The 22,935-nt window shown below is 42.8% G+C and overlaps 1 protein-coding gene across 3 annotated transcripts in view; it reads left to right on the top strand.

Moving 5' to 3' along the window:
* Positions 1-18,641, top strand: part of CCP110 (centriolar coiled-coil protein 110) — a 73,711-nt gene extending 55,070 nt beyond the window's left edge. For 2 of the 3 annotated variants that reach the window (XM_029576871.1, XM_029576870.1), the window contains exon 14: positions 10,713-18,641. In XM_029576871.1, the coding sequence (XP_029432731.1) occupies positions 10,713-10,788 (76 nt within the window). In that variant the 3' untranslated portion in view covers positions 10,789-18,641. Of the gene's footprint in view, positions 1-8,215; positions 8,300-10,712 lie in introns of all 3 variants that reach the window. The other variant, XR_003852642.1, reaches the window with a different exon arrangement.
* The last annotated feature ends 4,294 nt before the right edge of the window (positions 18,642-22,935 follow it).

Below are 22,935 nucleotides of genomic sequence, written 5' to 3'. Positions count from 1 at the left end.
GTGCAGGGACAGCAGCCATCTTAAGCACATGGTGCTGCGGCTCAGGCAAGGGGGGGGGGGGGGGAGCTTCCTTCAACATTGTATCCAGCCCCTGCAACTCCTGATGAAAATGCAGATCAGGTTTTTTGCCCTGCTTTTCCAGGAGATCAGGATGTTGATTCTGATTCCTTTTCTTTAGATTTTATCCTCCTTATGAATAAAGCCTTTTGGCTTCCAGGTCTCTGCAAGGTGGTGCCTTGCCAGTCAGACCTGTGCAGGGACTGCCCCCAAGTTAGCCAAGCGTGCTGATGTTCCCCGCGTCTCTAAGGGTCGCAAAGTTAAAAGGCGCGGTGTTTCAGGAGGGTCTGCCATGCCGGGCAGTGTGGCTGCAGGTGCAGGAGCGTCTTCTCCCTCTCCAGTGGGGGGGAAGGGGGCATGGATGAGGAGCAAGGGAAACAGGCTTCTTTGGAGGGTGATGACCCTCAGGTGGTATGTCTGTTCCAGAGGGAGGAGTTGGAATCCCTCATTCCTGCAGTCCTGGCGGAACTTGGGGTTTGATCTCCACAGTCTGTAGCAGTCTCATGCAGCGGGCAAGCCTCAGGTGGGTTCAACAATTACTCAGCACCCGGGACCTCCCGTCTGCAAAGACGGAACAGGCAGAAAGGCTGGAAGGTGCGATTGCATATGGCACTGATGCTCTATTATCTCCTCGGGGTGCAAGCCAGAGCTATGGTCTCAGCGGTGTCAGCCAGGCGATTGGGCTGCAGACTCCTCTTCTAAATCGCAGTTGGGCACTCTACCCTTCAAGGGTAAGTTACTTTTTGGTGAGGACCTGGACCAGCTTATCAAATCCTTGGGTGACAACAAGGTTCATATGCTACCTATTAGTTAAAATTTGTAACCTATCATTAAAATCATCCATTGTACCTGAAGACTGGAGGGTGGCCAATGTAACCCCAATATTTAAAAAAGGCTCCAGGGGTGATCCGGGTAACTATAGACCAGTGAGCCTAACTTCAGTGCCGGGAAAAATAGTGGAAACTATCCTCAAGATCAAAATTGTAGAGCATATAGAAAGACATGATTTAATGGGACACAGTCAACATGGATTTACCCAAGGGAAGTCTTGCCTAACAAACCTGCTTCATTTTTTTGAAGGGGTTAATAAACATGTGGATAAAGGTGAACCGGTAGATGTAGTGTATTTGGATTTTCAGAAGGCGTTTGACAAAGTCCCTCATGAGAGGCTTCTACAAAAACTAAAAAGTCATGGGATAGGAGGCGATGTCCTTTCGTGGATTACAAACTGGTTAAAAGACAGGAAACAGAGAGTAGGACTAAATGGTCAATTTTCTCAGTGGAAAAGGGTAAACAGTGGAGTGCCTCAGGGATCTGTACTTGGACCGGTGCTTTTCAATATATATATCAATGATCTGGAAAGGAATACGATGAGTGACGTTATCAAATTTGCAGATGATACAAAATTATTCAGAGTAGTTAAATCACAAGCAGACTGTGATACATTACAGGAGGACCTTGCAAGACTGGAAGATTGGGCATCCAAATGGCAGATGAAATTTAATGTGGACAAGTGCAAGGTGTTGCATATAGGGAAAAATAACCCTAGCTGTAGTTACACGATGTTAGGTTCCATATTAGGAGCTACCACCCAAGAAAGAGATCTAGGCGTCATAGTAGATAATACATTGAAATCGTCAGCTCAGTGTGCTGCAGCAGTCAAAAAAGCAAATAAAATGTTAGGAATTATTAGGAAGGGAATGGTTAATAAAACGGAAAATGTCATAATGCCTCTATATCGCTCCATGGTGAGACCACACCTTGAATACTATGTACAATTCTGGTCGCCGTATCTCAAAAAAGATATAGTTGCAATGGAGAAGGTACAGAGAAGGGCAACCAAAATGATAAAGGGGATGGAACAGCTCCCCTATGAGGAAAGGCTGAAGAGGTTAGGGCTGTTCAGCTTGGAGAAGAGACGGCTGAGGGGGGATATCATAGAGGTCTTTAAGATCATGAGAGGTCTTGAACGAGTAGATGTGACTTGGTTATTTACACTTTCGAATAATAGAAGGACTAGGGGGCATTCCATGAAGTTAGCAAGTAGCACATTTAAGACTAATCGGAGAAAATTCTTTTTCACTCAACGCACAATAAATCTCTGGAATTTGTTGCCAGAGGATGTGGTTAGTGCAGTTAGTGTAGCTGGGTTCAAAAAAGGTTTGGATAAGTTCTTGGAAGAGAAGTCCATTAACTGCTATTAATCAAGTTTACTTAGGGAATAGTCACTGCTATTAATTGCATCAGTAGCATGGGATCTTCTAGGTGTTTGGGTAATTGCCAGGTTCTTGTGGCCTGGTTTGGCCTCTGTTGGAAACAGGATGCTGGGCTTGATGGACCCTTGGTCTGACCCAGCATGGCAATTTCTTATGTTCTTACCGGAGGACTGCCCCAAGCAGTCCAGATCTTTTTTTTTTTCCCGTCACACGCTTGTTTCCGGGGGCAGTGCAGGTACAACAAGCTTTTCAACGAAACACCTCCATTAGGTCTCCAGCATGGTCTCACTCCTTTTGGGGCAGTCAGCCCTGCCGAGATGGTACCCATCAAGGCACCGCTGCAAAATCCTCACAATGAGATACGGCCGGCCCATTCCTCCGTTCCAGACTTAGTTGGTTGGCTTTCCCTATTTCTCAAGGAATGGACCAAAATTTCTTCGGATCAGTGGGTCCTCGAAGTAATCGAAAGAGGCTACGTGTTAGTTTGCTCGGGATCTCCCGGCCCTCTACTTGATCTCTCCCTGCGGAACTCGGAAGCACCCAGCGGTGTGCCAGACTCTCAACAGACTTCAGACGCTCAGTGCCATAGTCCCAGTCCCCCTCCGGGAACAGGGATCTGGCCAGTATTCCATCTACTTTGTCATCCCTAAAAAGGATGGCACCTTTCGACCGATCCTGGACCTCAAGAGAGTCAACAAGGCCCTTAAGGTACCCCATTTTCAGATGGAGACCCTGAGGGCAGTCATAGCAGCGGGTTCGTACAGGGGAGTTCCTTGCCTCTCTCAACCTGACTGAGACCTACCATCACATCCCGATCTGCCAGGAAGACCAGAGCTTTCTTCGTCTCAACATCCTGGGACGAAATTTTCAGTTTCGAGCACTCCCATTCGGTCTTGCCACCGCGCCACACACATTTACCAAGATCATGGTGGTAGTGATGGCCTTCCTCCGGCAGGAGGGAGTCCTAGTCCACCCGTACCTGGACGACTGGCTCATTCGGGCAAAGTTGGAGGACCTGTGCGTGATAGCGGTCAACTGGGTCTTGTCGGTTCTCACCTCCCTCGATTGGATAGTCAATTTCTCAAAGAGCAACCTCAAGCCCTCTTTGCTCCTCGAATTCTTAGGAGCACGCTTCGACACTCGTGTGGGCAAAGGTTCTGTTACCCAAGGCCCGTGCACTCAAGCTCATGGGTCAAGTCCAACATGGCCCAGGGAACCAAATCTATAGTTGAAGTCATAGTGCTCAGAACCTGGAGATAATCCCAGGCCGTGGGGACCGTGATATAATAGATGTTGGACTTGACCCATGAGCTTGAGTGCACGGGCCTTGGGTAACAGAACCTCTGCCCACACTGCATGCTGTGGAAACGTTTCAGTTATATGTAAAGATGTTTCCAGAGGGAGTATCCCATAACTTTTTAATGTAGACTTGTGTCTGGTCATGTTTAAGATCAACATCTCAACATCCTGCCAGGTGTGTTAAAACTCAGATATCACACAGTAATGAAATATAGGTCCCTATTCAAAAAAGGGAGTTTTTACACGCGTAAGTCTTTGAAAATTCATCCCTTAGTATATTACTTTGGTAACACATGTATAAACTGAATTAAGACTCTCTCAAGAATCATTGTCCCCAGCAGTCTTTCTCTCACTGCTTCTCCCCTTGATGAGAAAGAAACAGTGGATAAAGGTGAACCGGTAGATGTAGTGTACTTGGATTTTCAGAAGGCGTTTGACAAAGTTCCTCATGAGAGGCTTCTAGGAAAAGTAAAAAGTCATGGGATAGGTGGCGATGTCCTTTCGTGGATTACAAACTGCTAAGACAGGAAACAGAGAGTAGGATTAAATGGACAATTTTCTCAGTGGAAGGAAGTGGGCAGTGGAGTGCCTCAGGGATCTATATTGGGACCCTTACTTTTCAATATATTTATAAATGATCTGGAAAGAAATACAAGTGAGGTAATCAAATTTGCAGATGATACAAAATTGTTCAGAGTAGTTAAATCACAAGCAGATTGTGATAAATTGCAGGAAGACCTTGTGAGACTGGAAAATTGGGCATCCAAATGGCAGATGAAATTTAATGTGGATAAGTGCAAGGTGATGCATATAGGGAAAAATAACCCTTGCTATAGTTACACAATGTTAGGTTCCATATTAGGTGCTACCACCCAAGAAAGAGATCTAGGAGTCATAGTGGATAACACATTGAAATCATCAGTTCAGTGTGCTGCGGCAGTCAAAAAAGCAAACAGTATGTTGGGAATTATTAGAAAGGGAATGGTGAATAAAACGAAAAATGTCATAATGCCTCTGTATCGCTCCATGGTGAGACCGCACCTTGAATACTGTGTACAATTCTGGTCGCCACATCTCAAAAAAGATATAATTGCAATGGAGAAGGTACAGAGAAGGGTGACCAAAATAAGGGGAATGGAACAGCTCTTCCCTTTGAGGAAAGACTAAAGAGGTTAGGACTTTTCAGCTTGGAGAAGAGACGGCTGAGGCGGGATATGATAGAGGTGTTTAAAATCATGAGAGGTCTAGAACGGATAGATGTGAATCGGTTATTTACTCTTTCAGATAATAGAAAGACTAGGGGGCACTCCATGAAGTTAGCAACTGGCACATTTAAAACTAATCGGGAAAAGTTCTTTTTCACTCAACGCACAATTAAACTCTGGAATTTGTTGCCAGAGAATGTGATTAGTGCAGTTATTATAGCTGTGTTTAAAAAAGGATTGGATAAGTTCTTGAAGGAGAAGTCCATTACCTGCTATTAATTGAGTTGACTTAGAAAATAGCCACTGCTATTACTAGCAACAGTAACATGGAATAGACTTAGTTTTTGGGTACTTGCCAGGTTCTTATGGCCTGGATTGGCCACTGTTGGAAACAAGATGCTGGGCTTGATGGACCCTTGGTCTGACCCAGTATGGCATGTTCCTATGTTCTTAAGGTGAGAGTTGAGGCATGAGAGATGAAAGCCTCATCCCCTATTACACCCCCCATCCCCAATAGTGTCACTCTCACTTCCCCTATGGCCAGCAGTCTCTCACACCCCAATTTCCCCTGTCCCACGCTCATCCATCTCCCACCACTCCCAACCCCAGCACACAACTCCCTTCTTTCCCTCTCTTTCTCCCCAGCAGTCTCATTCTTACCACCAGATTCCTAGTTTCTCACTCCTATCTCTAGCAGTCTCATTCTCACGCCTCCCCTCACCCATATCAACTCCTCCCCAGCAGCCTCACCTTGACTCCCCAGAACCCCAACAGTCTCATTCTCAGCTGACCCTACCCTGTCAGCTGCCTTCCCTGATCCTCTGCTGGCCGTGCTGTGCCTGTCCGTTTGCAAACTGCAGCAGCCTCGCAGACACTGCCTTACCTCCATCGGCCAGGCTGACTCTTATTTCAATGAGCACATTTTAATGCCCTGTCATGCTCCTGCTAAACATTTATTATAAATGTTTCCTTGCTTCCATTCTACTGCACACTGAAGGTTCCTCTTCCCATATGTTGTGATGATATATGGATTACATTTCAGATGCCTGGTTTTTTTTTCCCTACCAGTTTACTTCCCACTAGATGTGGTGCTTACTGTTTTCAGTTTCCTTTTCTCAGCGGTAGCTTGGGGAGGGGAGTCAGAGAAATCCCTCTGTAATAGAGAGGGAGCTCTGAGATATCAGTGCAGTAGTAGTAAAATGTCTGCAGTGTTTGAGGCCTCTGATTTCAGTGAGTCTGAGAAGCAGAGCAAGGTCGGCTCTGCTCCTGCCTGCCCTGTTGGATGCCTCCAGCACCTTTCTGTGCTTCCATTCTCTACCCCAGGTAGGGAATAATATATTACCTAATGTCCTGCTCCTGCTTGCTGCCTGTGTAGATTTTTTTTTTTTTTTTGCTGGTTGGCTGCGTAGTGCAACAAGACGCCTGCTGCAATTGGCCTATCCCTGCCCCCTTGCCAAATACTCACTGAAGCTGCTGGCTCTTTGTCATTGGCCCTGAGTGGCTGCTAGATGCTTGTTATTGGTCCCATGGTTAAACTTGCAAATTGAAGGGAAAAATTGGGTGGGCCTGAGTGAAAGGTGGGTGGGCAGCTGCCCACCCATGGCTATGCCACTGCACAGAACACATTTACAGAGCTTTCCAGGAAAACCTGAAGGTCCTTTTGGGCATGTGCTTGACTGTGCAGTTTGCCTCATTTCAACATTTCTGCTGAGAACAATGGATGTGTTTATCTTAGCTGACCACTGCAGTTGTGCAATGATGTTTCAGAGTGAAACTTTTCACACAGAAAAGTGTGTTTTGGTATGTTTTTTTTCAACATGCGAGTTCCCTGAACATACCCAGATCAGTCCAGACTCCTGGGTTTTGCCTCCCTTCCAGCAGAAGGAGACAGAGAAAGTTTCACAGATGCCTCTTAACCTGGTGTACCACCTGCAGCTCCTCAGTATTTCTCTGTCTCCAGCAGATGGAGGAGGCGCAAAACCTGCAGTTCCCTCACCTCCAGGTAAATGTGAATCGGTTATTTACTCTTTTGGATAATAGGAGGACTAGGGAGCACTCCATGAGGTTAGCATGTAGCACATTTAAAACTAATCGGAGAAAGTTGTTTTTCACTCAACGCACAATTAAATTCTGGAATTTGTTGCCAGAGGATGTGGTTAGTGCAGTTAGTGTAGCTGGGTTCATAAAAGGTTTGGATAAGTTCTTGGAGGAGAAGTCCAGTACCTGCTATTAATCAAGTTGACTTAGAAAATAACCACTGCTATTACTAGCAACGATAACATGGAATAGACAGTTTTTGGGTACTTGCCAGGTTCTTATGGCCTCGATTGGCCACTGTTGAAAATAGGATGCTGGGCTTCATGGACACTTGGTCTGGCCCAGTATGGCATTTCATGTTCTCATGGAAAGTCCACCCAACTTTGTGCTTCATTTTGTTCTAATACATTTTGGATTGCAGTTTCAAAAAACCTATTTACTTGGATAGCAGGCTGCATATCCTTAAATTTTGCCCAGAATGGTTTGACCTTAAAAAGACATGTCAGGGCCATGGCTGTGCTGCTGGCCTATCTGACGTCAACATCTATTGAGGTAATATGCAGTGCTGCAACCTGGACTCCAGTGCACACATTTTAATTGTTTAAATGCTGACTTGACACAATAGTATTGTTGGGCTTCTCTAGGACCTTTTGGCAGTTAGATTGAAACACCAGCTCCCTCTAAAGCTTATTACTTTATTTTAGGGCTGTTTTAATGTTTTAAATAAATTGGAGTGCTAACCCAGCCAAAGTACATTTTTTTCACCCAGTTGGTATATCTGTTGTTTTCCCCTTTTGTTAGAAGATAACCCTTAACTAAGGAGTCCCTTTGGTGGAACTAGGTGATACATATTGTCTCCAGAGAAAGCAAAGTTGCTTATTTGTAACAGGGGTTATTTTAAGACAAGGGAATCACCAGTCACACATGAAGTTAGACTTATTAGCTTAATAACAGAACTGAAGCAACTGTGCAGCTGAGGAGATTCACAGGAAGTGCTTTGCATAGCAAAAGGACCTTTTAGATTTTCCTTGAAAGCTCTGCAACTGTGTTCCATATCGGTACCTTCAGATGACATCCCAACTTCCGAGCACACCTATTGCAGGTAAGCAGCTTCACTGTAGTGTAAGCAACTTAAGGCTAAGAGAGGAATGTTAAGATTCTCGTGGGTTGCAGAAAGATTTCAAATATTGCTGTTTTGTATCTCATCTCCAACTTGCTTTCAATCATTTCATGAGTCTTCCTTTTCCTGTTAGAATCACTCAACATTTAAATCATACTTATCATGATTAGTTTGTAATACCGTGAGTCTACATGAAAGAACGTAGCAACATTGCATCTAACAGAATAAATGAAATCTATTTTTGTTGCAAGTGACTTAATCACTTTTTTATGTCTAATTAGAACCCCTAAAGCCACAGTGAAGGGGGGGTGAGCAAAGTAGAGAGAAGCCCTCAGAGAGCAGAGTACCTAACAAGGCTTTTTCAGGTGTGTAGATGAGTGCTTGAATTGTAAGTTATAGAGCAAGATAGAAAATTATGGTTTGCTTTTTCTCTTGCCATAGTAAGTTTGATTCTCTTTATTAAACTAAAAATCTGTTTCTTCGTTTCCCGTAAGACAAATGTGGAGCCCGCATTTCTGAGTGCAGTGAAGAGTGTAGTTCTGCTTTTGGAAGGATTGATGTACTTTTACATAGTTCCATCTGAATCTATGCATCAAATAGGATTATAACAGAATTTAAATGGGACAGGCATATTAGAGTGTACCTAGCAGTTGGCTGTAAGTGGTAAAATAACAAAAAAAAAAAGTTCAGTATTAAACTTTAGCCTTTAGTGACTAAGGACCATATTCACTATTCTGTGCAAGTGGAGGAAAAACCCTTGAGGAACTGAACAGTCTAGGACCCCTTGATACAATTCTGAACTAGAGTAGGTTTGAACTACTGATCCTAAGGATATATATTTTAGGACAGACAGGTGTCATTTTCTGGATCTTCTATTCCCTTCTTGGTTCATTTTTTTGTGAATAAATGTAAGAATTATGTCTTGTGTACTGGCCAATTTAGTAAAGGAAGAGTGCACTTTCAGGACAAAACACCTCTTCCCAGTCAAATTTTGTGGGGGCTTAGCTTCCTGTCCTGATTGCCACATGCTTTGCTTTAACTACCCAAATCGTTAAGGATTTGATATTCAAAAGGTTTACCCAGCTAACATTGTGTTTTAGCCAAATAAACCTACACATTTAAAAATGTGGTCCCTTTAACTGGCTAAAATTGTGCTGTCAGAATCACAAGCTACACAAATTTAGCCAAGTAAAAAAGGGGCAAAGTCCAAGGCTTGCAAGTTTAGCCAGTTAGTGTGATATACAGCACTAGCTACTAAATTTAGCTAGGTAACCTCAGCCATACAAATGGTAGGCCTTTAAATTTGAACAGGTCGATTTAACCATATATTCCACCTTACATTTAGCTGGGTAAATGCAACTGAATATCCAGGTAAATAGAATTGGGTAACTTTAGCTGGTTATCCTACCCGCTCGGTGGGTTGTTTTTATATCCATGCCTAAGCTTTCTTTACATTTTATATCTATATATTTCCACAGTAGACTCCTTCCCCTAGTCACCTTTGTGTGAAAGGACAGCTGGTCTGCACAGCAAGGAGGTCTGTGTGCTGCTCTGCCTCAGAATCCGCAGCAAAGTAGTGCTGCCACTTGTCTGGTGATGGTTTATTGGTTTTTTTGAAAAGTTAGCTGTTTAATCTTGTGTTAACAAGTTGTGATTATGCTGTAGGTTTTCTTTAGCCTTTTGACTTCCTCCTAGTGCCTCATGAGAAGTTAGAATCTTGCTTTCTCTATGTGTAGACAGACACCCTTTACTTTTGTGTTCTGTACTGAATTTTTATTTTCTGCCTTCCTGGTGGCGTGCGTATGTATATACATTAAAGAATTCATGATTTGAGTGTCATCCTAATGTAAGTGACTCCCAAATCAGGCTCTTGGTAGTATCATTTTATGCAGTGTTTTTGGAAGCGTAGATCCCTTGCGGGTAAAAAGAAGACAAAAAAATCAGTAATGTACATATAAAAGCAAAGGCTTTATTTCTACTTGGTGGCTAACTAGATAACAGAGCCAGCAAGGGGAAAAGGTATATTGTTCAAAAAATCCCTTAACTGATCTGACAACACCAACAGCACATCCCTGCACAAAGGTTCTTGGCTGTAGAGAGAGGCAGGATTTTAACATTTTCCTACTGAATCAATGTGTGAGGTCAGTACATGCCATCACGGTGTTTTGTGTAATTTGTCTGTCTTCAGAGAAATAGCATGTGTTAGCATTTTATGATTTCATCTCTCCACTTTTCAAGCATCATTCTTTTCTCATAACATCTGTAGTACTTGTATTTTTCTACCACATGGAAAATATAATTGAAAATATATTTGTAACAATGAGAGCTTGATATGCAACTGCTTTGTTCCCTGTACGTACCAGGATTGATCTAATGAATGTTTGCCCCATGCAATTAAAAGTTGAAACTGTGGTATCAAACTTTCACATGATTATTTTATTGTAGTCATTTTCAAATAATTACAAAAGTAAGTTGCTGTTTTTTATAGAAATTTTGCTGAAGAAATGCAGGAACTGTATTGCTTAACAATTTACCAGCACTTTTAGAATTCAAAAATTCTTACTAATCTTTTCACAATGAATGCAAGAATGTGATGATGTAGAAAGAAAAAAACACTTTCAATTTTAAAGCTGGCAACATTCGGACAAACTTGATAAGCATTTTTGTACTCACCTGATTCAATTTGTTTGATACACTTCTTTTTTTGTAATTAGTTATGATTGTCTGAAATCATAATAGCAATTATCTACACCTTAATTCCTTTTTTTTTTTTTTAAGGAGTATATGCAGGAAGAACCCAAAGAAAGAAGCCAAATGCTGTGACAATTTAAGAAGGCAGCACTCGCTGGGATAAGAAGAGTGGCGTTCTTATGGCGTTATTAGTTAAGATCTCACGTGTATACTTGTGGAGATATCTGCAGTGGGCACATATACCCATATGGACACATGTACATATATACCATTGTTTATGTGAAACATGGCTTAGGCTGAAATGAAATGGCAGGGATAGCCACCAGCAGGACAGACTTTCTGTGAAATCCATGCCATCCTAACTGTGGCAAGGCCACCTTGTTCTTATTTCTTCTGAAGCCCAAGATGGGAGAAACTCATAAAAATAGTTCTTGGTATTTCCAAATAATTGCATGTCTCTCTGGTTCAGTTTAAAACGACATACTTCGTTCAAGATTGACTTGGACAGCACTGGGTAATATCTGTTGCATCAATATTTATTCCATTCTTGCAATAAACAGTATAAAAGTTATAAAATATACCTTTACAGTTTACTTCATATTCCACTTGCTAAATAAGTTTGGGTTTTTTTCTATATTATATAGGCTTATTCTGTACTTAGATCATGATCACATCCACAAGAAACTGATGGCTTGTCTGTTTAGGGGATAACAGGCTCTTTTTCAGCTTCTCTCCATGGCTTCCCTATACTTTTTATTTATATGTTGTCTCTGAACTCAAACACTAGTGACAAGTGTTACTTCACACGATATATCTGCTGGTACCGTTCAGACAAGAACGTGTTGCTAACCTATCATGAGAAACTAATGGTCCAGTTCAGTGTTTTGTTTTGTTTTTTACCTCCCCCCTACTGCATTCTGATCGGTCACTCTGCTAAACAGAATCAGAATGAATTAGAAATGAAACTTGATGAAATGAGCTCAGGTTAGTGTCTGTTTATCTCCATTGCAAGGCCCGACTTCCTACATACGTTGTGCTACTGAAGAACACCACAAACCCCCCCAGATAATTCTGTTCTGCTAACCTTCAGTAAATCTGTTTAAATGTTTAAAATATTTCTTTGCTTTTGGTCAATATTAAAACAAAACGTGCTATATATTTTAGCTATTATTAGGGGGAAATTTTTTGTGTGTGGTTTTTCCTCTCAATTATGTGTGTTTTGTTGGGTTTTTTTTTAACTGAAAACTGGATTGCTTTTTTCTTCCCAAAATGACTGATTTTCTTCTGGTATTAGCTCACTTGTCTATGAATAAAATTTGTTAAACTTTTCTAGTCTTTAAAAATGGAAGTCTTGTAGCGAGTTTTCACCCAAAATGTTTTATTAAAGAAGTCATAACATCAGTCTTTTGGAACCACATATTTAAATTATACTAGGTAAGATGTACAATATTTTCAAAACCTCTACAGTAATATCCAGTAGGCTAAGAAATATACTGCATCTTTGTGATTTCTTTGTAGTCCCTTTTTTTTTTTGCTATTTTACTCTTGTTTCCCTCCCACCATATTTGAATTGTTTTATTAGGAGCTGACCAGGTTAGGAAGGGAATGGCAGTGTTTTTCTGAGCAGAGTCAGTACTGTGCTCCTGGCCCCATACTCATCTCACTCACGTTGCGAGCCAGGTCTAAGTGTTCCCTGTTTCTATTGTGTGAGCAAAGAGAGGAGGCGATTGATCACATGCGTAGTTGTCTTTAGGGGGGGGTGCGGGGCCCTGGAACAGTGAAGTTACAGTGTAGGAGCTACAATGGTACTGTGGGGCTCTTCTCTTCCCCCTAAGGATGGCCCTGGTAACATGGCACACTGTCAGCAGAGGCAGGTCAGCATATTCTGATTAATATTCAGCACATGTATTTCTAGAACTTGCCAGTTTTGTTTTTTTTAACTGAGATAGCTGAATGGGGACTGCAACATATGTTCCTGTTATGAAATACTGCTCTTTAAACAACAAATTGTGGTAGCGAAAGCAATAGCAGGTGGACTGTTTTGTGGCATATTTCTTCTGTTTCAACACTAATTCCATTTTAGCACTCCCTGCTCTTTAGCCTAAAATTAGCAGTTCTGTCTGACTGAAAATAATTTATAGCTAAACCTAAGCTGCTTAATCTCTTGCAGATAAGGCAATAGAATATCAGTTCTGGGTTTGAAACCTACTGTGGATGCCAAAATCTGAATTTTGCTAAAACTGTTGGCAGCAGCCTGAATTTTTTTTTTCCTGCATGTGTCCTCACTGTTTGCTGATCAGTGGCAGGTATTCAGAAGAATGATTAGCTCTTCATGGAGCTAAACCTAGTCTGGATGCTAGATGGAAACAGAGGCCAACATATATATTTTTTTAAAATTCTAGTGAAACCAATCCATGCAGGTCACCATTGGACTTTACTTTTCTGCACTTTACATAAATTGGTACATCTGTTCAGTGGTCAAGTACACCTCATTTAAGCAACAAGACATAACAGAATGTATATTTTGGGAGTCTCCCTGACTGTGTACATCCTGGAATGCCTTTATGAAGATTATAAAATGGTTTAAAAATTAATTATACTCTATTTGGATGCAGACCTGTAGCCTTAAGCTTGAAAATCAGTATAGACTAACATTTGTTAGCAAATCATTGAGTAGAATTTGTTTTATGACAAGTGAAGGACAGTGTACTTATTTTATTTATTTACATTGATTTGGTTTTTAGTATACAGAATAATATGCGGACTAAAGTTTACCATGGCCAGAAAATTATTTTCAAGAAAAGTGAATAATGCTATATTTCCTTTACCTGCTATAACCTTAGAGTGTACCTTAATTTGGGGTTTTGGTAAATTGTACATTTCCATTTTATAGAGAGACTTACTGACTAAACTACTAAAATAACATTTCTTGTTAAACTACATTTTTTTATTTCATGATGTGAAATTTACCAATAAAATGAGTTGTTTCTTCTGTTTCATGTTAAGTAGCTTTTTATAGATGTCTGGTTAGAAAACTCTTGCGTACAGCTGACATGCTGTTTTCTTTGTAGTCCATAGTACTATGGAATCCATGATAAATGTTTTTGTATGTGCTTTAATAGAAAAAAGCAGCACTGCTTATGTGTTTCAGATTTTAAAAAACAGGTTTTCTATTGATAAGCAGGCTGAATTAGCCATGATCTTTGGTGACACCCCCTGATGGCACTGAACCAGTCACCTCTCTCCTAGCATGTAGAGCTTTTTCTCTACTGAGCATATGCAGGATTTCCTATGCGACTCCTATGTTGCCTCTGAGATCCCTCAGTCTTTTTTTTTTGTCTGTAGAGGGGTTTAGACCGACCTATTTACTATATATTTTTTTTCAGTCTTCATTTTTGACTTTGCTGCTCCGACACCCCCCCCCCCCCCTTCCTATTTACCATTTTGTTTTTTGGGAAAAAAACCCCTCAAAAAGAGAAGACTGGAAAATGGAGTCAAAAAAGGCGGTAAGTGGCTTTAAAGCCTGCCCATGATAACGTACGTCAGCTCACAAGTCGGCGCCAATGGAAAAAGTCATGACCGAAGCACCATGTGCCATCCCGGTGCCAACTCCAAAGCACTCAGTCTATGGCATCAGAAGACTCGGCTCTGATGAAACATGCCCCGAAGCCATAAAGCTCTGAGACCTTCCTCGCATGACGCATTGGAGCTTTACTCCAGATCTTCTTGAAGAGTATTGAAGCATTCCTCTCCCGGAGCACAGGAGCATTGTGCACTTTCACTGTTTTGATGCATTCGGTGAGGCCCAAGACATCCCAGCAAGTGACTCCAGTGTCAATGCCTGCTCATTTCTTGAGGCAGTCCCCATCACAGGAGGTGGAGTACTTGAGGCCTGACTTGGACATTTTAGGGACAGTGCTCCCAGTGTCATATAGTTACATCCCCCTTCCAGAGCAGGCATTTCTCTGTCCACCGCCTATCCATACCTTTGCAATGGGTCACTTGATGTCTCAAGGTTACAGCTGGAGGGTCCTCAGCCTCTCTGCTCTATTGGCCCTCTATCCTTGTCCCTTCATTCCTCAAGATTGTATGAACCTATTCATGTCTCAAAGGACACAGAGCCCCCTTCACTGACGCAGAGAATCCAGTCATTTGTGGAGCAACAGACAAGACTTGGTCAAGTCCTTTGCAGCCTTTTTGCCACCTTTGGCATTACTGCCTCCGGCTACTTATCCTTCTCTTCCAGCCCGGCCACTATCATTGGTCATGCTGTGGACCCTCTCCCCTGTTACCTCAGGGGGACTTGTCAGTGTGCGCATTCATCACTGGGAAGACCCAACCCAATCTATCAGCCAACACCTGCTCCTTCAACTAGACCAGCCTTCCCACAATCTTGTTGTTCTTCGCTGGCATATTCAGGATGCCGCTCAACAGGGGTTCCTGTCAGATCTATCTCCAGTTCCACCAGAGCACACCTTTCCACCTGAGGATCTGACATATTCAAAGTTCTTGGAAAAGATGGGAAAATCTTTGAATGTTCATGTATGTAAGGAGCCCATTCCACATATGGACATATTGAATATCTTGCACATTCTGGAGGTTCCATTGGAACCGGTGCCCTACCCACACCACTAGATGATGTCCAGAAGAAAATGTGGGAAACTCCCATCTCATGCTGACAGCAAAAAAGCTGAACCTGAAATTTTGGGTGCAGAAGTTGCAGGGACAAGGGTGAGGTACAGCTCCCACATCAGTCAGTGGTGGTGGAATTGGTGCTCAAAAAAGCTAAAAGGACAAAGCTGCACTCTACCTCGCCACTTGGAAAAGATCACAGTCTCTTGAATGCCTTTGGAAATAAGGTCTTCTAGGGTTCTATGTTGGAGGCCCACATAATACATCATGAATTCTACATGGCTCAGTATGACATAACTGTATACAGGCCCTTAAGCCATATATCGAGATGATTTGGGAGCGCCAGTCACGCCACAGCCCCTCCTGGACTTGGAGGAAATGGTAAGACACTTATTATGAGTCGTCTGAGTCATTTAATCCAGTTGTGAGGACATCAGCAGCATCAGTGGGTGCCAGTTAGCATGGCTGCGAGCGAGTTCCATCCATGACGATGTACACAAGAAGTTAGTGGATCTCCTGTACTTGTGAAAGAACATGTTCCTGGAAAAGCTGAAGGAGACTGTCTCAATACGTGGCAGGTCAGTCCCTATCATCCTTGGAACACTCTTGACACCCTGCATTGCCCTTATTACAGTTTTAAGCAACCATATTACTTGCACCAGCCATTCTGACCATTTCAACAATATTGCTTGCCACCCTTATAGATCCAAAGACAATAGAACCAGCAGCTGCCGAGCAGATGTCGACCACATGAGTGTAGATCTCAGAAGATGCCTCTGCAACTGCAGGCAAAATATGCTCAGTTTTTAGCAGAGCCGATCCTGAGGCATCTCGGACCAGTGGGAGGCAGAGTAATGCATTATTTGATGGTTTGGCATGCAATAACAGATCAGTGGGCCCTCTTTAATATATAGTGAGGAAATCATCTGAATCTCTTAACTTTCCCCTCTGCTATTCATATCGACTGATCATGCAGACCCAGCTGCTGCAGGGGGAGGTCCTGAAGCACCGGGTGATAGAACGTGTCCCCCGGCTCAGATCAACATAGGGTTTTACTCCTGGTATTTTCTCATTCTGAAAAAATCGGGGGCCTTCGCTTGATCCTGGACCTTCACAAGCTGAATCTTTTCCTACATTGAGAGAAAATCAAGATGAACTACTTGGGTACTATTTTGTCATACATTCAGAAGGGAGACTGGCTGTGCTCCCTGGATCTGCAGGATGCGTATGTGCACATTCCCACTTATACGTCCTGTTGGAAATACCTCTGATTCCAGGTAAATGGAATGCACTGCCAATACAAAGTGTTTCCCTTTGGCCTTTCTGCTGCACCGTGGATCCTTCAGCAAGTGTCTTGTGGTGGTAGTGGCACATCTTCATTGACAAAAATAATCCAGATCTTTCCTTACCTGGACAGTTAGTTAACTGCTTCTGCCAGAGGAAGCCCACAAATCTCTACTGTCCGCTGTCAAGTTTCTTCAGGATCTTGGATTCTTAATAAACTTTGAAAAGTGTCACCTGACTCTCAATCTCTAAAATTCTTAGGGGCACATCTGGATACTCTAGCTGCCAGAACATACTAGCCATTGGAAAGGCAGGCAGTTCTGCGCAATCATATGAACCAACTTATCCATCAGCAGAGTGTGATGGCTCACCAGCCTCTTATGGCACTGGGACACATGGCAGTTGCGATACATCTGGTGCTGTTCACGCGTTTGCACATACAACGCCTGCAGTGGGGCCTCAGGGCACAATGAGATCAACTTCAATTGCTAGCGCACTCTGCTCAACTCCAGAAATAAAGACAGACCTGGCCTGGTGACTCCACTTGAGGGACCATAAGGGAGGGTGCTCCGCTGACTCCTGCTCTTATCACACTAAAATCACCTCGGATGCATTCAGTGTTGGATAGGCAGTGCATGTTTTCTCGATGCAAGCAAAGGGAACCTGAACATGAGGAAAGATTGCTCCAAATCCATCTCCTGGAGTTGTGGGCTATAAAAAGTGGTCAATGGGCCTTTGCCCTAATTCTGGAGGAATGCGTGTTCTCATTCGGACCGACAACCAGGTCACAATTCCACTGAACAAGCAAGGGGGAATGGCTTCCTGGGCCTCTGTCAGGAGACTCTAGAAATTTGGCAGTGGACTTTGGACCATCAAGCCATTCTCCAGGTGATGAATGTCCCTGGCCTGGAAAACATACAGGTGGATCGACTCAGCAGGATTTTCAATTCATATGAATAGTCCCACCATCAGTCCATGGTGGACAGGATTTTTAGGTGCTGGGGGCAACCTATAATTGACCTTTTCATGTCAGTAGCAAATCGGAAACTAGATCTATTTTGTTCAATCCAATGGAGCCCTGTGAGACTTGTGCAAGACGTGTTTCTGCTCGATTAGACACACAGCCTCATGTATGCTTTTTCTCCATTCCCTTTCATTGCCAGGACAGGGCTTTCATGATCCTAATTGTGCCTGCATGGCCCAGACACGTTTGGTATGAATATCTCATACAATTATCATCTCATCCCCTGATTTTCCTGGGAGCGAGCCCTGACTTGATAATGCAAGAGGAGGGGAGCCTTCTTCACCTAGATCCGGCTACAGTTCATCTAACAGCTTGGCTGTTGAAGGTGCAATAATTGCTAGCCGCCTTCTTCCAGCTGAAGAACATGTGTTGCTGGCCAGCTGTATTCTTTAATTTTGCAACCCTTTTCGGGGGACTCCCCAGGATCATGGCTAATTCAGCCTGCTTATCAATGGAAAAAAGCAGGTTTGCTTACTATAAACGGTGTTTACTGTAGATGGCAGGATGATTTACCCATGAGCTACCTGCCCACCTCTGTGGAGTTCAGATGGGATTCCTTCCTGAAGCTATATACAGACTTAGGGATTGCCAAGGCAATGGTTGCGTGGGAAATCCCACACATGATCAGTAGAGCAAAAGCTCTGAGCTAGGAGAGGTGCAGTTCAGTGCCTCCAGAGGGCGTTACCCAAGATCATGGCTAATTCATCCTGCTATCTACAGAAAACACCGTTTATGGTAAGCGAACTTGCTTTATCAGTTTAGAAAAAATTATATTCAATTTTTTTCAAGGTTTTGTTAAGCTATGTTATTTTTTTACGATTGTTAATGTTTGTTTACTCCAATAATTGTAGCAACTCTGACTTTCATAAGGCCTTTCTATTAAGTGCCAGTTTATGTAACTTATGTACTTTGTATTTATTTATGTATTTAATTTTCAGTTTATTCTGTGAAGTTTTTTCCAGTGGAATGTATCATCATTATGCAGTGTTTGTTTTTGTACTTGTTTCATTAATTGATTATACACATGCTTTGCTCATATTTCTTAAGCATGCTGCAAAATAAATTTTTCAACTATCTATGAGGTGCATTATCTTTCACATAAAAAAAAAAAGTTAGTGTTCATAAGTTGTTTTTTGGGGGGGGGGGGGGTTTTGTAAGCTGCTAGTGACATTATTATGCTGGGCTTGCTTTTTTTTTTTACACAAATTGCAAGAGTTCAAAAAGTTAAGTACATATCCATAAATCACTGCACTAGATATTTGACCAGCTGTGGTGGTAGCAGGCTAGTTTGGGGAATCCTAAATTCTTTTCTTTGGGGGGGGGGGGGGGGGGTGGTAATTTTGAATTGCAGATTACACTACAAAGCACACAGCTATGCTGGACTCAGAAAAATGGCTGAAGTAACACACCTCTGAAATGTCTTCGTTTCAATAAGTGGCAACCCCCCCTATTTAATGCCTGAAGCAAAGGCACAAATGTGCTAAAAGCTAAAGTACATCATAAGCAGAGAGTTCTTTATATTGGTTCAAGGTACAATATCACAGTTTATAAAGAAGCTAGAGCTCATGCTGCTCCACTAAAGGTAAAAGGAAAACAGTATGGAGGTGATTTATGGCACCATAGCCAGTGCTGGAACTACCAGTGGGACAGCCGTGGTAATGCCCCAGGGACCATGACCCTGTGGCTAGAAGCAGCAGGTAATCAAATACCAGCAACCAATGCTGAGGGCTGCTAACATCACAGTTGCTGAAAGTAGTACCAGTCTATCATTAAGCGCTGATGTCGAAAGAGTGGTGTCCAACTCTTGTCTTATGCCACATGCAAGCAGGTCTGGTTTTTCCAGGTCATTTGGATTTTTAGCTTGGCTTTCCAAATTATGCTCAAACTATGCAAATTAAACGGGTTCTCAGAGCAAATGTATACAACTATCTTTCTGGCCTGTGGCGTTTAGAGCTATACACCTCTGTCACAGAGTAACTGGATATGGTAATTGGTGCAAGGCTGAGATGACACAAGTATCATCAGGGCCTCTATATCATTTGTTCTGCCCCTGGGCTCTGTCAGACGACAGCTTTAAAGCCCGGTTTGGTTCCAGTTTGTTTATGCCCCTGTTATTTGCAGTTTAATTGTAGGGGTGAGTGGTGGTTGAGTTTGAAACAGTTTCTCCAGGGATTGTCGTGCTCTTGCATCATCATAGGGCGCCACCTCTGTGGTTCAATGGGCCCAACTGGGCCAAGAAGGAAGTTGTAAAAAAGGTTAAAATTATTACAACTGTGTATGCAACTGCGCTCAGAGAGACTTGGCTGACTTGAAACCTCTGGGTTACTGCGTGCAGGGGCCAAACGAGGTTAACGGGATCTATGCCATTTATTCCGCCGCTCACATCATGGCGCCTGGTGGACAGAGTCAGTCGCAGACAGGATTGCCAGGGTTTCATGAAAGAACAAGCACTTTTTTTCCAAAAAAACAAACCCAAAAAAAGTCAAAAACGTGAGATTGAAAATTCAATCCCCTCATGCTCATTCCCCCTCCTCTCATTGCTGACAGCAGGCTCAATCCATGCTTTTAGTTCATTCCTCTTCCCATGCTTTGCAGTTTCTTTTTCTTAGCCCAGTTCCTTACTTTAGCCATAGTAGATCAAAACCATTTAGTAGCGTAGCAGCCAATGACAGAAACAGTAGGTATGGACAGGCTTTCTTACAAAGGTGATCTTCTGTAAGGAGAAGAAACCATTCCCTTCCTAATAATTCCTAACATTCTGTTTGCCGACAATTTTAAAGTATTATCCACTCTGATGCCTAGATCTTTTTCCTGGGTAGTAGCTCTTAATATGGAACCTAACCGTGTAACTACAGCAAGGGTTATTTTTCCCTATATGCAACACCTTGCACTTGTCCACATTAAATTTCATCTGCCATTTGGATGCCCAATCTTCCAGTCTCACAAGGTCTTCCTGCAATTTATCACAATCTGCTTGTGATTTAACTACTCTGAACAATTTTGTATTGTCCGCAAATTTGATAACCTCACTCATTATCTTCACTATTATTTGCTATGTTCCTGGAGCCTTTTGCTACGAAGGTCCGGGATTCCAATTTGATTGAAGGGATAAAGTTAGGTGATATGCATTTAAAAATATCCCTCTTTGCAGATGATATTTTATTACCTCTTATGAATCCCATGGCCTCTTTACAAGGAGTAACCACGGAGATGCGAGCCTTTAGCGCGGTATCCGGCTTTAAGATTAATTTAGACAAATCCAAACTTCTCAGTATCTCTGCTGACCAGGCTATGTTACAGGAACTGAGATGCCTATACTCTTCTAAATTAGCTTCCAAATCCATTAAATATTTAGGAGTACACATTAGCCCTGATGTGAATGATCTATTTCAACTTAATTATAGACCCTTACTTCTCGCTATTCAGAAAGATATTAAAAAATGGGACAGGGCACAATTTTCTTGGTTCAGGCGCATCGCAATAGTGAAAATGAATGTGTTGCCTAGGCTCCTGTATCTGTTTATTACTCTTCCAGTTTTTCTAAGCTCTGCCATATTGTGCTCCTGGCCAAAAAAATGTATTTGACTTCATTTGGTACAAGCACCCCCCCCCCCCCCCCCAAGGCTATCCCGATGTTTATTATACCAACCACAGGATAGAGGTGGACTGGGCGTACCAAATTTGGAATGGTACTGGGTGGCAGCACAGCTCACTGCGATCCTGATATGCATCGACAAATATCTGTGAAACAGTTGGTGTCTTTTGAGGAACTGATGGTGGGGGGGGAATGCCACTAGCTGCCATGGCATGGCAACCCCGTTGTACCTGGGTACTGGCGGGATCCTTGCCTCTACCGCGTGATACATTTTGAAACTGTGGTTTAAATGGAAGGATCATCTAGTGGGCAGCAGGACATATTTTTATTCTACTCATCTATTTTACCAGACGCATTTCTCAGCTGACCGTCTAAACCAGTCCTTCTGGGACTGGTGTGATCAGGGCCTTACACAGATGGAGCATTTTCTCCATGGGGGTTCAGTAATGTCCTGGAAAGATATACAAATGATTCATAGATTACCCGTGAGGGACTGTCTGCGCACATCTGATATTGTGTCTTCTCTCAAACATGGAAAGACTTTATTAGAGCATTATTGTGAGAATATAGTCAAGAATAGGGGTATGGTTTCCAAACTTTATGCTCTCCTGTTGGGCTCTGATCCACCACCTTTTCCATACAATAAAAGGTGGGAGGTGGACCTAGAACACCCTTTGGTGCTGGAGGACTGGGCGCAGATATACACTGCGGTTCAAAAATACTCAATCTCTGCCACACTGCAAGAGAATTGTTATAAGATGGTGACACTTTGGTATCTAACACCACAGATATTGAATTGTCATTACCCTAGTGTCAGTGCATGGTGGTGGTGTAAGTGGGGACAAACAGGGACTTTTCTTCATATGTGGTGGTCTTGTGAATCTGTACACAATTTGTGGAAAGCAGTGGCAAAGTAGACTGAAGAACTCTTAAACTTAATGGGTCTACTGGATGCTGGATTTATGTTACTGAACCATTCTCATATAGTTTTGGATAAACCACAGCCACAACTCTGTCAGCAAGTGTTTATTGCAGCTAGGTTAGCCATTGCTAGACATTGGAAACAATCTGATATTCCATCCTTCAGAGTTATACAACAAAAATTACACCTATATTGCAGGATAGCAGCCATAACGGCAGAATTACATCAGTCTGGGCCACCTGGACTCTGATGAGTAGAATAAATGGGAACAAACGGTGGCTACATAAGACCAGTACATCAACTGTTGAGCAGGCCTGATCCATACAACTATACATAGTTAGTAGTTGACACTTCCACATTTGGGACAATTGGAGTTTATATTATAAAACTGCCTTAGTGAGCTCATGGGGGGGGGGGGGGGGTTTGGGGGATCTGGGGCAGATTATAGATTATTGCTGTGACAAGTTTATCTGTTTTTATTTCCATTGCTATTGTTTTGTTGATTTCAAAAGCAATAAAATTATATTTAAAAAAAATCCACCAGCCCCACACGCTCATTCCCCCCTCCAACCTCATCTGTGGCCCCCACACACTCATTCCTCCTCCAAGCACATCCCTGGCCCCCCACACACTCATTCCCCCCTCCAAGCACATCCCTGGCCCCCACACACTCATTCCCCCCTCCAAGCACATCCCTGGCCCCCACATGCTCATTCCCCCTCCCCACTCCACTCCCCTCCCCTCCAAGCACATCCCTGGCCCCCACACACTCATTCCCCTCTCCCCACCCCCCTCCAAGCTCATCTCTGGCCCCACACTCTCATTCCTCCCCTCCTGATACCTGGCTGTAGAC

Source organism: Rhinatrema bivittatum, chromosome 14, assembly GCF_901001135.1.
Source record: "Rhinatrema bivittatum chromosome 14, aRhiBiv1.1, whole genome shotgun sequence".
NCBI lineage: Eukaryota > Metazoa > Chordata > Amphibia > Gymnophiona > Rhinatrematidae > Rhinatrema > Rhinatrema bivittatum.
This window is presented reverse-complemented; position numbering and strand designations above follow the sequence as displayed.